At 34.1% G+C, this 14,081-nt stretch overlaps 1 protein-coding gene across 5 annotated transcripts; it reads right to left on the reverse strand.

The window, feature by feature from the left end:
• Positions 1–1,239: 1,239 nt before the first annotated feature.
• On the reverse strand, positions 1,240–10,793 carry LOC127253672 (PH, RCC1 and FYVE domains-containing protein 1). Of its 5 annotated transcripts, none has more exons than XM_051278367.1 (10): positions 10,281–10,793; positions 8,539–8,625; positions 7,942–8,031; positions 6,703–6,783; positions 6,388–6,582; positions 4,128–6,263; positions 3,491–3,637; positions 2,140–2,522; positions 1,721–1,870; positions 1,240–1,397 (listed from the first exon to the last, which is right to left on the reverse strand). In XM_051278367.1, the coding sequence occupies exons 1-9, from the start codon at positions 10,335–10,337 to the stop codon at positions 1,738–1,740; spliced, it is 3,309 nt and encodes a 1,102-aa protein (XP_051134324.1). In that variant the 5' UTR covers positions 10,338–10,793; the 3' UTR covers positions 1,240–1,397; positions 1,721–1,737. The 5 variants fall into 5 exon arrangements, with proteins under 5 accessions (XP_051134324.1, XP_051134323.1, XP_051134325.1 ...); XM_051278366.1 differs by having other exon boundaries at positions 1,240–1,448; XM_051278368.1 differs by having other exon boundaries at positions 1,240–1,870; positions 6,412–6,582.
• Positions 10,794–14,081: the final 3,288 nt, after the last annotated feature.

Consider the following 14,081-nt stretch of genomic DNA (forward strand, 5'->3'; position numbering starts at 1 on the left):
TTCAAATGAAATTAAAATATATTAAACAAAAAAAATTGTTATTATATTTATATAAAATATTTATAAGTGTTTAAAGATAAAAGTAATTTAGATAATTAGTATGTAGCATTACATAATACTATTAGATTGTATTAATAATCCTATAAATTAGTATAATTGTAACGAACTTTTAATTATATAAAGATATAATATATTAAAGTAAACATGAGATTAGATCGAATTAAATAATATAATTCACCCTTAACTCATGAAGAAAACCCATTCTATGAGTATAGGTGGTTTGGTGGAAAAATACTTCACTATCTACATATTTAATTTGTAACTAAGATAAAAAATTATCTTTCCAAAGTCTTCGATCTCAAATTTTATTTTCAAATATTTCACAAAGAATTGGAGCTTTTCAGAAGTTTAAATAAGATTGAATCATCAACATTACTGCAATGATAAAAAAAATAATAATAAAAAATTGACCTATTTCTCTTTATAAAAATATATGGACATATTAGGTCATTAGTGTATCATTCTTTGGTTAATCAGTCAGTAACTATTTAAATCCGTACAAAGAATTTTGTACTTTGATGGAATAATCCATACAAACAATTTTGTACTTTGATGGAATAATATTTTTTGAGATTTGAAATGCATGCTTCAGATATGTTATATGTTTCCAAAATTTTCTTTCATATAAATATCATTTTTCAGTGAAACATAAAAATAAACAATTACTACGTCAATCACGCATATCAAGTTTTTTTCATGCACTGCGAGACTAATGATGTATCTCACTTTATATCGATAGTGAAAGTATATATAAGGTGTGTTTGGTTGAAGGATTCCAAATGATTTGCACTATTCATACAATTTTTCTCCCCAAAAAAATCAAATTAACCTATTTTTATTTTTATATTATTTTATAAATCAAATTTACATTAAAAACATCACATCAATATTTATTTATATTCAAATTCAAAATTTTTATTATTTAAATCTCAATTTTTTCAAACCCCAAACCCCCAAACAAACCCACAAAGTGAATATACGCATATAAATTTTTTTATAATATTAATAAAAAATATGTCGAAAATTATTTCTTGAAACAACGCACGCCTAATAAAATAAAAATTTTGCATACAATACACAACTAGAAAATATGTAATAAAATTTCAATAAAAAACATATCACGCATGGATTAGATTTAGAAAAAATCCAAACAGGAATCAATCTATGACAAAATCGGTATATAAGAAACCAAATGATTGATAAATGCCAAAGAGAAAACATACCACAAAAGTAAAATGCCATGATGCATTCGCCTGTAGAATTTACATGAAAGCCTTCAGGCCTCGAGTCGACCCGACCCGACCTATTGTCATCCCTACGCCCAACTAGTCAGCAACCTATCATGGAATTTACAATTTTACCCTCAACCCCGAGCAAGCCAACAACATCTGATATGGGGGGAAAAAAAATCATAAACCAGAGTCAAGCCATGAGAACAATGGATGATAGATGGTTAAGAATGGCGAAAAGCCGAAACCCCGAGGATTAGAAATCCTCTCTACTCTCTCTTTATGGCAAATGGAAAGCCAACCCTTTTGAACAACAATGCCAAACCTATTATGCTACTCAAACAATATCATTTTTGTTATTTTTCTTTATCTATGGCTGAAGCAGAAATGCACAGGATGAATGACAAAGAGGAGTACAGAAACACACATACATAAGCTTCGTCGACTGTCAATGCCCCAAGTCCTCGCTCGCCACGCCAACGCTTGATTTGTCAACCATTCGCACGTTGTACTGTTCATATACTCTTGCACGGTTCTCCGTCCACCATTGTTCTGCTTGCTTCTCGCTGAATCTTTTCCGGCTGCAGTCAAAAGTTTCATGCATGTTCAGTATGCACATCTGAATAGTAAAAATCAAGATTCTTGAAATTTCATTTGATTGTAATTGAACGATACAAGCTTGATATATTAGGAGTAAGGCAAGCTCCTGAAAGGAGCCCGGAAATAATAGTTTTACGTATAAAGCATATGCAGAAAACTTGTGGGTTGTCTCATATGTGGGAAAGCTAATAAAATAAACTGGAACTTGTGGCAACAGGAAATAGAGAGGCAAAAGCTCAATGGAACATACCTAAAGCGAACTCGCTTCAAATCTTTGAGTCCTCCAGGAAGGGAGGTAAGAGTAATATAAACACCCGGCTCATCTTGCTCAACCCATTCATTTTCACTGCGAGAATCACTTTCTTTTACCCTATTTCCATTCCTCACAGATGCTTCCGAGTAGCCTTGCCTGCTGCTACCCAAGCTGCGATTACTTGCAGTGCTGGACCCGTTAGAGTGTAACACATTCGACTCGTGCGATTCCAGCTCCTGGCTACTTGCTTGACCATTCGCTCGATCTACAGAGGCATCTGCAACATCATTAGGTAAAGGAGGGGGACCAAGGGCGCCCAAGGGAGGAGATTTGGTGTTTCTAGCAGGACCAACAGGAAGCCTTTCAGCCATTTCCTTAAGCTACAATGCAAAAAACATCATCGTCAAGAGATTGGCAATGGATGCAGTACAAAAATAATAAACTAGGCTGCAATTTTGATCCGTTGATTGGTCCATGCTTCCCATCCTATTTGATGCAAGGTCAAAATAAAGCTTTTAACAAAATCAGGATCCAGATCTCATGACATCTGACGCTTCAATTCCGAATTACCAATTACTATCAGGGAATAAAAGAACAAGTGTTAGGTTGAATGTGAAATTTATTCAAGTTGTTAATCACAAGTAGTATAATAGCAATGAACACACTAATATGGCTTATTGTCATCTCCTAAAATAGATCACTATAACCTGTCCTTACCTTAATTTAAACTTTTAACATAACCAAGAACCAGTCAGTTATACAGAGGTCATAGGTTTGTTTCATGTAAAATCACAAAGAGAACTATTGCAGGAAGGGCTAGCCAATATAATTTAAATATGTTCGATGAAATAATTTCTTAGATGTATTACCCACATCCCCAAGGGTTATGACCACTTTTTACGGGTCAGCGGAATCGTTGTCTTTTATGCTCATGTGAAAATTTGTGCATTTATTTAAACAAGCAGGGATACCATACAGCCTTTCAAAAAGAGAATAATTCAAACAATCTGACCTACTATTCTAAGTATCAAAGACTGATATCACTTAATATTAGAGATTAATTTCCATAATCCTTTCCACCATTATTTAAATCATGGAACCCAGCATTCAAGCCTTGATTAATCGGTTTTAGTAGCTGTTGAGTTTCAATCCATCTAGTAGGTATCCAAATGCAAGCAAAGGCATATAGATAGAGTCAATTATTTGCAATGGACAGAGGGAACAAACAATCACCTAAACCTAATCTAATGTAGTTAGATATCTGGAAAGAATTTTCTGCCAACAGATCAGGTCGAAGCAACCAGCTAAACAACGTAAATGATTAATGAAAGAAGTAGTTTTTCCTTACCTGTGCCGTCAATGATTTAATTACTTCTTTTGCAGCTTTGCATTTTGCAGTCTCTTCCCCAGCAATTGCTATTGCCTCCTTCAGCTGTTTAGTTGTTCTTTCTAGTTCTGCCTCCTGAAGTTGAGCCTTGCGAGAGAGATTTTCCACCTGTATAAATAACGAATCAAGTTCAGATTCCAACAGAGTCCAAAATTTATATTTTGTATTTTCAAATTTACATGAAACCAAAACACGCACTGAACAATATCTCCACATTTACTCTGGCAATTATATAATTGATGAAATTGTCTTTTCAGTTAATCGAAAAATAGCAATTAATAGAGAAGGACACTAACTAATACATCCACCATTTCCGCATGCATGGTTCTTATCTTCCTTATCGTCTCTATTTTAAGAAAAAACAATAAAGAACAGATTGATGACAGTTAAGCAATGGACAGATTCCTATTATGTAGTTCTACATACAAATAAGAACTATAAGAATCAAACAATCGAATGCAGCGTATTCCAATTCATATAAAAAGTGCCTTTCATAAGTTCTTTTCTGTGGAGCCTCCCTAGCTAATAATATTGTCAAACTAAGGCATAAAGGAGAGTATCGGGAAAACATGCCAAGCAACAAAGGAAGATTGGCTACCTGTGCTCTTAATTTAATAACTTCTTGGCTAAGGCCTTCATTAGTCATCTTTGCATCATCTAGAACAATTTTAGGTGATGTGAGTCCTCCCAAGGTTGGGGTTGGTGTAGTTGAACGAGGAGGACTAGTTCGTCTAGATATTGGTGATGTAGCTCGAGAAACAATTCTTGATCCAGGAACTGAAGCAGAGAAAAATTTTTTGGACGAGCCAAAAACTGGGTTGAAAGACTTTGAGATATTGAGGGCCCCCCATTGTGAACTCCCAGATGGGATTGGTGAACCACGGGTATTATTAAATTCCAGTTTTTTGTTAATCTTCGAGATGCGGCTCTCTCCTTGTTTAAGGGATTCCATGGAAGGGAACCTAGCAGGATTGGGACGAGATCTTGTGTCCAGCTTATCATCTTTGTCAATGATATCATTTATCCCCTGATTAATCATACTTCCCCTTCGACCCATGGATGAGCGAGATGATGTATCAGTTTCAATAGCTTTTTTCAATCTGTTAAAACAATTCTCACAAACACGGTACGGTTTGTTGGGATTTGGTGCCATTGAAGCTCTCAGTGACTTCTTGCTGCTGCATGAATGACAAAAAACAAGCCCACAGTTATAACAGTTGTGACGTTTTCTTTTGAAGTTAAATGGTTGACGGCAGCCAGAACACATGGACTGATCGACACCAGATACCCACTTATGTAGGCAGATCGCTGCAGTAAAATTAGTACCACAGGCAATGCTTTTTACTTGTTTGTCTTTTAGAGCTTCAACCAAAGTTGGAGCATTTCTATCATCTGTATCTCCATGGCCCAGTCTACCATTTGCTCCTTTTCCCCATGTATAAACTTCAGTCCTCGAAGTCAACACAGCTGCATGATAGGCACCGCAAGATATCTCTTCCACAAAACTCTTCGAGAGTTTTCCTTCAACACGAGATGGGAGCTTCCCATCAGATTGTGGGTTTCCCAGTTGCCCATAAACAGGACTCCCCATAGTGTATACATGTCCAGATGTTGTGAGAGCTAATGTCAGACTGTGTCCACAAGCAACCTGACAAAAGTTTGGTTCTACAAGAGCAGCAACACAGGTCGGAACAAGTTTTGTTTCCCTATCACCGTGTCCAAGTCTACTTTTGTCACCATCACCCCATGTAAAAAGTTTTCCAGAAGAACAATTGCTGGAACTCGAGCTTCCAACCATAACTTCTACAATGGCAGCAGTATGCCAAGCACCACATGACACTCGCACAGTGCGCAGACCCTTCAAAGAGTCCACTTCTCTAGGCTTTGAAACACTTCTTCTATCTCCGTGACCAAGAACTCCAAAAGTTCCATCACCAAAAGTGAACAACTGCCCAGCAGAGGTCACAACAGCTGTATGCCAAGGTCCACATGAAATCGAAGAAACATGTATCCCTTCAAGAGGCCCATTTACTCTTTTTGGAACCCAATGACTCACTTCATTCCCATGCCCAAGAATACCAAAATGACCATTACCCCATGTGTATAGCTCTCCAGAAAGTGTCACAGCACAGGAATGATATTCACCACATGCAACAAGTTCAATGTTAGTATTGCTAAGCCCATCAATTAGCTTTGGATGTGAGACATCAGCATCTACACCATGACCAAGCCTGCCACCTGATTCCTCACCCCAAGAGAACATCTCTCCTTGTTTGGTCACTAGAGCAGCATGTTGTCCACCACAAGCTATGTTTTGAACATCCAATACAACAACAGATTCCAAGGCCTTGGGCAACAGTGCATCCATTTTGACACCAAAATTGCTTCCAACTCTGTGTAGACCACCACCCATAATACCATCGCCAGTGCTTTCACCCCATATGAAAACATCTCCTAAGGCATCACCATCATCATGACCCGATCCTTGACTTGATGAGCTAACAGCACTAGAAAGGCTTACTCTAAATGTGTCCATTCCCATTCCCTTCATATGACCATGTAAGCCATCTGAACCTCCAGATGACACAGAATGAACAGAACCACTGGCAGAATCTGATGGGAAGAAACTCTTAGGAGGCACAGCATATAATATAACATCTGAAAATGCCTTGTCTAGAACGTTTTTAGGAGGACTTCCATATGGACTGTGGAGGCGGAGTTGATCACTGCCATCCTGCATCAGACACAAATGATTGACAAAAAGTTCAGATACTTTACAACAAAGTGAGCTAATGCAGAAGCTTATATCTGGAAAAATGAAATGATATCTGGGTAGAGGAGAAACAAGAGCACTACACCTTCTGCAATTTTTCACCACTTACAAATGGAGAGTGCAGTGGTGAACTTCTTCTTGTGTATGTTCTGGGACTATTAGCACCAGAAGAAATGCCATCACTCCTTGATTCGGTTCTCCATTTGCGTTGTTGACCACGTGATATCAATGCCTTAAGGCCGCTAAACCACACTTCTGCCTCTTCCTTGTCCTTGCATATCTATGAGGTCAAAAAAAATTATCAAGTTGCATTATCTAAACAAATATGCACCAGAAGAACCAAGTTGCAATGAAATGCCTGTTCATTAAAGAATATGGAGGTAACAAACTGGGAACTTACCAAATCAAGTGATCTGTCATTGTATATGAGAGAGAACGACTGGTATTCCTTCTCAGGTCTTGGATACCTTTGAAAAATTGGCTAGACCAGAGAAAATAATACATAAATAGATACACTGAGAGAGAGAGAGAGGGGAATCAATCCAAATATTCACCCAGAAATGCATATGAAACAAATTTTCAAGCAAACAAGATCATTCTGAATCACAAAACGGGAACATCTCATAATGGAGCTTGAAATCTAATCCACGAAATCATCGCAAAACCCATTAGAACGGAGACCTTGAGAAAATATTCAGTACATAGAGGTGAAAATTATCGATGAAATACATCATTAAGACTTAAGGGTTCTTACAACTAGGAAATTTCTGGCGACCAGGGGTAAACCTAGACAAAAGAACCACATATAGGGTAGAAAACTATTAACTCCAGTAAAAGTTCACAAGACAATTTAAATGTTCATTGGCTTGTTAAATGGTTAAGTAGCACAGATACGGATCAGTAACCAAGATGTAGCCTCGCATCCTGACTTCCCTGCATGTCATTTATTTTTTTCTGCTACCATAATTTCAATAGGTACATCAATGATTCACTATAGTACAACTTATAGCAATGACTGACCATAATCGTATCATACTTAGGACACAAGTCTGCAAAGTCTATAACATTTTTGGCAAATAACCAGCCTTTAATGCATTGTTAGAATATGGAACAATGAAATTTTGCGCAATAATGTTTGTAGCCTAAGGGAATAATTGAGTGAAATATAAATGATTCTGGGAAGTTAGTTGCAAAATTGGTAAAACCCAGAAATTAAAATAACCATTCGTTTTAGGATGGACATATTAGCCTGAATTTCAGAAGAGATCTCCAATGGAGAAGTAATTTTGACTAGCAACAATTCCATGAACTGTTTCAATCTTATTTAGCAATTAAAGATAACAAATCTATGTTTTTGAGGCTTTAAAAATACTTACATAGAGAAACCACGTATAATTGAGGTATATTATGTTCATGGAAAGTGGCATATGAATTAATAACTTGTACACAGAAGTTCAGGATGTTACAGATAATGATAGAGAACTAAATGATATGCACAATTTAGAAACCATAAACATAGTTTCTTAACCAAAACACTGAGAATATCTATGATTGATTACAGATTGTCAAGTTCCAGCAAACCTGGTTAAATAATGGCAGCACAACAATGTGATATGTGCTTGCACAGCAGGAAACTTACAGTCCGCTGGCCAGATATAATTCTGGAAACATGACTAAGTTTAAGGTGCTTCTCCTCTTTGCCGGAGAACCAGATCAGAACAGACTCATCCTGGAATGAAAAACATATACTCATCAGATGTTTTCAAGTGTCTTACATAGTTTCACACTGAGCAAAAGACTAAAGTAATCTCTACCAAATTGAAAACAAGGCATCAGAGAAGTGGCTGGCTAGCATTACATATGATATGCAATTCTGCCAAGGTTCATAAACTGATATCAAGTAGGTACACTCAATAAAAAATATATAAGTAAGAATTTTATGCAAACAAATATTTAGCACATCTTATGGGACAAGAAAACATAAACACCTATAAGCATATCAACAACTCAAATAATACCAAGCTAGCCACGTCATTTCCATTGCTTCCAGCAGAAATTGCAACAGGTTTTAAATATATGACCAAGCATGTTACTTGTCACTATTACGAAATATTCAGATTATGGAGATATGAAGAGCAAGAAGCCAAGAGCACAATCCCTCGAGACCCTGTTGTGCATCTTTTCTAAATCCATAGGTTCAGCTAGTGGCCGTTAATTGCATCTTTTGATGGCTTACATTTGCTAGGCGGAATGGACAAAATTTAGGCTTCCCTCTTCTTCCATACTTCAGTAAGTATGCACCTTTCTTCAGAGCAGTTATGGCCTGTTACAAAGCATGCGTCACCAATGGAACAAATTAAATCATGCTATGTACCTATTAAATATGGAGGAAAAATCAAATAACCTGGTGGCAAATCAATCAGATCAAGATGAATACTTATAGTGCACAGAATTTTAGCGAAGAATAGAGGTGGGATGCTGACATGTTCAGATTTAGTTTCATAAGTTGTCTTAGATATACATAATTTTACCTTAGCTACAATACATCCATGGTTTATCTTAACAATACAGCTCCGATCAAAAATAAAATAAAATAAAAGGTAAATACAGAATTTATGTGGTTTGACTGCAGTGAAACATTTTCTATTAATTATATTGATTTGGTTACAGGCAGTATAACTATAATCTCAACTCAAAATGGAAGACATTCATCAACCCTTTTTGCTAATATAGGTCAAATGGCCAAACCAAATAATTTCAATCTTTCTAAGAAGAAAAAGTTCACAATTTAATATTGAAATAATCATCAAATTATAATGTATCCACATAAAGGTAGTGAGAATGGAAGAAGCTAAAGAAAGTAAGTATTCAAGTATGTTGGATGTACATAATTAGTATAATCACCACACACAAGCTGTATAAGAACACAATTAACTGTCAGTACTAAGAAATTTTATTAGAACACAACAACAAATAAAAAGTTATTCAAGATAGCTTTCTTAGAATCATAAAAAATCACAGGATTGCCCAAGTCAGAATGAAAGGCCTCACAACAAACTACACAATAATTATGACCCGGATTTCAAGGATATCTTAAAAGCGATCCAAGTCCCAGTTCTAGACTGTGCTTCCAGAAAATGGCATCCAGATTATGGACTTTGTTATCTAGTTATAAGAAACAAAGTTTTGTACACAAAGTACCAACAAAACACGGGTGACAAAGGAATGCATCGGTATTTATAGATTTACTACAATTACTCGTAGTTCAACCTCATTCTGTTTTACGGAAACACGTGTCACATGAGTCAAACCAAGAAGTTTCTTTATATGCACAGTACAGCCAGAATTGACCTTCCAGGATACTAGGAGAGGCAACAACTTTCCACAAAGAAACATCTTATACAATTCAAACAATTAAATTATTGAATACCTGAATCAACAATAAAACCAAAAGTACATTGAACATTCAGTTTCCTAGTAATTCAACCACATTATACAACATCAATAATCACGCTTGTCATCCATGCTCCTTATAAGCAATCCAGTCTCAAATACTATATAGAAGCTTCCATGAAACTAGGAGTGCCAACCCCCTCTCCATCTACCCCCCAAACTCCACAGGCATCCATAAATAACATTTGGGTCAATGATCATTAATTAAGTAAAAGATGTAGGAACTCTGATTCATAAGTACCGGAAACCGATAAACAAAATGAACAGCTCAATAAAAATATATTCGTATATGTACATTATGTTTCACTGTTTCTTTTGTTCGTTAAATCGAATCACCAAAACCGCATCGATCATAAGAGTAAAAATTATTAGCACGTAATGGCTAAACGAGAAACTAATTAATCAACACTTACAACAGTAACGCCATTGTTAAACATCTTATTAATATACCAACAAATATTGTGCGTGAGCGCGTCCATCAGAGAAATCCAGAGAGGAAATGTACATAAAAATATAATTATATACCTGTTCGATGTCTCTCTCGACAGCTCCACCAGCTCTGCTGACATCAGTGTTGCTCATCCTATTGCCGTTCCGCGACCACCGACAACAAATTCACACTTTCTGAAACAAGCCCTAAATCCAAAACCCCCATCCACCACCAACGCTCATACACTAATATCACCTTCAATCAACTACACGCCAAAGCCACAGAACCAGCACCCCCGCATAGAACTACATAGATTCCACAACACCAAGCAATTCCCCACCCGCCAGCAGAAAAGCAGCGACCCGTTACATGTACTCGCGCAAGCCGATTCGAATGAAGGAGATGCAGGCGGTGCCGGTGCGTGAGTAGTGGGAAGATCAAGAGAGGGCGAGCTGAGTAGAATCCAATGGTGGTGTTTGATCTGATAATTACCAGCTTTCCATTGACAACAGGAACAGAAACACAGCTCTGTTCTGTTCTGAACACAGATATGGAAGTGTGTGTGTGTGTGTGAGACAGAGAGAAAAAGGAAAAGTGTGGACTTATGGTGTTGAAATTTTATATGTTTAATGCAAATGTATAAAAATTGTAAAACTAATACAGTTGCGTCAATCAAATATGCTATGCACTATTTTTATTTCCTTTTGTTACATATAATTATAATTCCTCCGTCGTAAGGTTTTCAACTTTTGCATTACTATTATCTAATAAGATTATAAAGAAAATAAAAAATAAATAATATTTTGATATTTAATTAAAAATTATTTTAATGAAAAAAAATTAAAATTGATTCTATAGACTAAAAAGGGTAAAATAGAAAGTTTAGTAATAAGATGAGAGAATATTTTAACCATATTTAAATTTAAATAATTTTTAATTTTTTAAATTTTAATTGTATTACATATCGCGTATCATGTCATGTGTGGCTCGCGTAGTGTGACTTGTGTGTCGATCATAATTTGCAGGGTATTAAGCTCGACGTGAGTTTACCCCGTACGCACTTTCGGTAGTGGTAGCGTGAGATCATGAATTTAAACCCGATATTAAAAAAAATACTCTCTGTGATATAAGATCACCATAAACACTAAAATTTAGAAGATGTATGATAAATAATTAAGAATCTATCAGTAAAAATAATTATAGATTAAAGTTAGCAAAACTAATCTTAAAATTTTAAAATTTGAATTTTTTAAATATGAATATTTTCCAAAAATAGAAAATTACATGAAATCTTACAAGTTCAAACCCCCTCTCAGGTCACCTGCCACATATAGTTCGCCTAGTGTGTCGGGCCTAGTTTACGAGATATTATGTTCGGCCGGGGGTTAACCCAACGCGCACCTTCGGGTAACGGTAGCGTAAGATCATGAGTTTAAACCCGATACTAAAAAAAATACTCTCTCTGATATAAGATTAGGATTACCGTAAACACGAAAATTTAAAAGATGTATGATAAATAATTAAGAATGTATTAATAAAAATGACAATAGATTAAGGTTAAAAAAACTAATTTTAAAACTTTAAAAATCTAAAATTTGAAACTTTTAAATATTATTCAAATGTGTAATACTTTTTAAAAAATAGAAAATTATATAAAATTGACACAGATAAAAATGAAAAATATATCATTATATATAAGACAGAGAGAATATCATATAGGAGAGTATTTTTCTTAACTAAATATTAATGGTTGTAATTTTCTATAAATAAATATTATTTTATTTCATAAAATATTATCATATTCAAACTAACTATAATAATAATATTAAAATTAAAAAATTACTAAACACACCTACAATATTTGTTATATTTTATTGTTTTTAATATTAAATAATTTTATTATTTACTACAAATTTTATATAATTTTTTCGTCATGTAAAATTTACTCACTTGATCGACATAAATTTTAAGAAAAGTAAGTAAAAAATTTTTAAAAAATAATAATTCTTTTTAGGTAAACAAAATTTTTTACTAAAAATAAATAAAATTTAGATGACGATAAAAAAAATAAAATAAAATAAAGAGAGTGAGAATATATTTTGATGGCAACTATAGTACATAATATCATATGCAACTAATTTTTTACCCATCTCAAACACCCATTCATATTTTCCTTTTTTATTTGACTCTCTTAATTTCGTGGTTTTTATATATGTAGACAAAAAATTGTGTTATTTTTAATAAATATAAAAATTTGTACAAATAATATTTAATTTGGATTTAAAGCATGTCATATTCTCTAAATAGGTCTTTTGATTCTCCTTCCGAATTGATTTGTTTTCCAACTTGATTTTCAATGGCTTCTTTAATTCGAAGAGATTTGGTCTTCAGTTTTCTTTTGCCTGACTTTGGAAGGCTTTGGTGTCCAATCCTGCATTTGGGGGTTTGAATTTTGAGTGATGTGATATCAATAAATATTGATGTGATTTGAATGTAAAATTGATTTTTTATATATTATAAAAAAAAAATAAAAAAATAAATATTTGATTTGATATTTTTTAGGGAAAAAATTTAGTGAATAGTAGAAACTCTGAAAAATCTTTTAAACGAGCACACCCTGAGTTGAGGTTTCATTACATCCGTGAGCTATTAGAGAAAATGAATATGAAATTAAGGAAAGGATAAAAAAAATCCAGCAAATATGATTACGAAAGTTGTGACCTTAGATAAATTGAGGTTGTATTTAATCTCAATCAACTTAGATGGGTGAAAAAAATGAGTTTTGATGTCCTTACAATGGCTAGTTGAAATTGGAATACAAAACAATCGTGGAGTTGGATTTCAAATAGAAAATTTATGTGTTGTGAAACCAAAATTGGAGCCAGAAAGGTATCATAATTTAGTTTGGCCTAGCGTGTATATATATATATGTTCCACCTCTGTAATTAACATTACGAGAATGTGAATTATTCTAATTAAATTGGTCACCAAATTTTATGTATTCTGGTACAATTTTTTTTTTTTCCAATATTTGCAACAGTGATTGCAATACATCTCAAAATTGAACTACTTATCACCGAATGACCGTGTTGCAAAAAGATAAATTATATATGGAACTCAAATATGGCCAATCTATTTTATCGAAAAAAAAAAAAGTAGTGGAATGTGTTTGTTTGGGGGTTTGGATTTTGAGTTGGGATTTTAATAGTAAAAAATTTGAATTTGAATAGTTGTATGATGTGATATAAATAGGTGTTGATGTGATGTTTTGAATGTAAAATTGATTTTTAGTATAATATAAAAAATGAAAAATAGATGTTTGATTTGATGTTTTTTGGGGGAAAAATTGAATGAACAGTGTAAATCTAATCCAATCCCCCAAACAAACACACTAGACGTATGAAATTATATACTCCCTCCGTCCCATAACTAAATATCCATTTGCTTTTTGCACGTAATTTTAAAAATATTAGTATTATATTAGGATATAGTAGAAATAAAGTAGAAATGACTAAAATAATCTTATTAGTATGCGTGATATAAAGGTAATAGCATTTGTGAATATATTATAAATTGTAAGGGTATTTGTAATTTTAGGTTAGTTACTAAAAAAAGGAAATTGATACTTTGTTATAGGACGGACTAAAATAGAAAAATGAATATTTTGTTATCGGACGGAGGGAGTATATTCCAGGTCCAATATGTTCACATAGAGCTAGAAATAAAATAAAATGGAGTGAATCAATTAGTGACATTCTTGTTATGATCCAAATAAGGCTTCTTTGTTCTTTTCACCATTGATGTATCTGATCTTTACTGAAATGCATATGTTGGATCGATCATGTGTTTGTCTGTTAATTTATAAATTTAGAGAGAATGAATTCCAGAAATTAGCA

The sequence above is a fragment of the Andrographis paniculata genome, unplaced genomic scaffold (genome assembly GCF_009805555.1).
Source record: "Andrographis paniculata isolate CXL003 unplaced genomic scaffold, ASM980555v1 Contig51END, whole genome shotgun sequence".
Taxonomy (NCBI): domain Eukaryota; kingdom Viridiplantae; phylum Streptophyta; class Magnoliopsida; order Lamiales; family Acanthaceae; genus Andrographis; species Andrographis paniculata.

What these genes read in the sequence shown, in the direction of transcription:
- LOC127253672 (XM_051278367.1), bottom strand. Translation starts at nt 10,337, where the DNA reads ATGAGCAACACTGATGTCAGCAGAGCTGGTGGAGCTGTCGAGAGAGAC. An exon ending in TTATATCTGGCCAGCGGACT is followed by an intron (nt 6,784 to 7,941) that starts GTAAGTTTCCTG and finishes TCTCTGGTCTAG; the next exon opens with CCAATTTTTCAAAGGTATCC. An exon ending in GTGGTGAAAAATTGCAGAAG is followed by an intron (nt 6,264 to 6,387) that starts GTGTAGTGCTCT and finishes TGTCTGATGCAG; the next exon opens with GATGGCAGTGATCAACTCCG.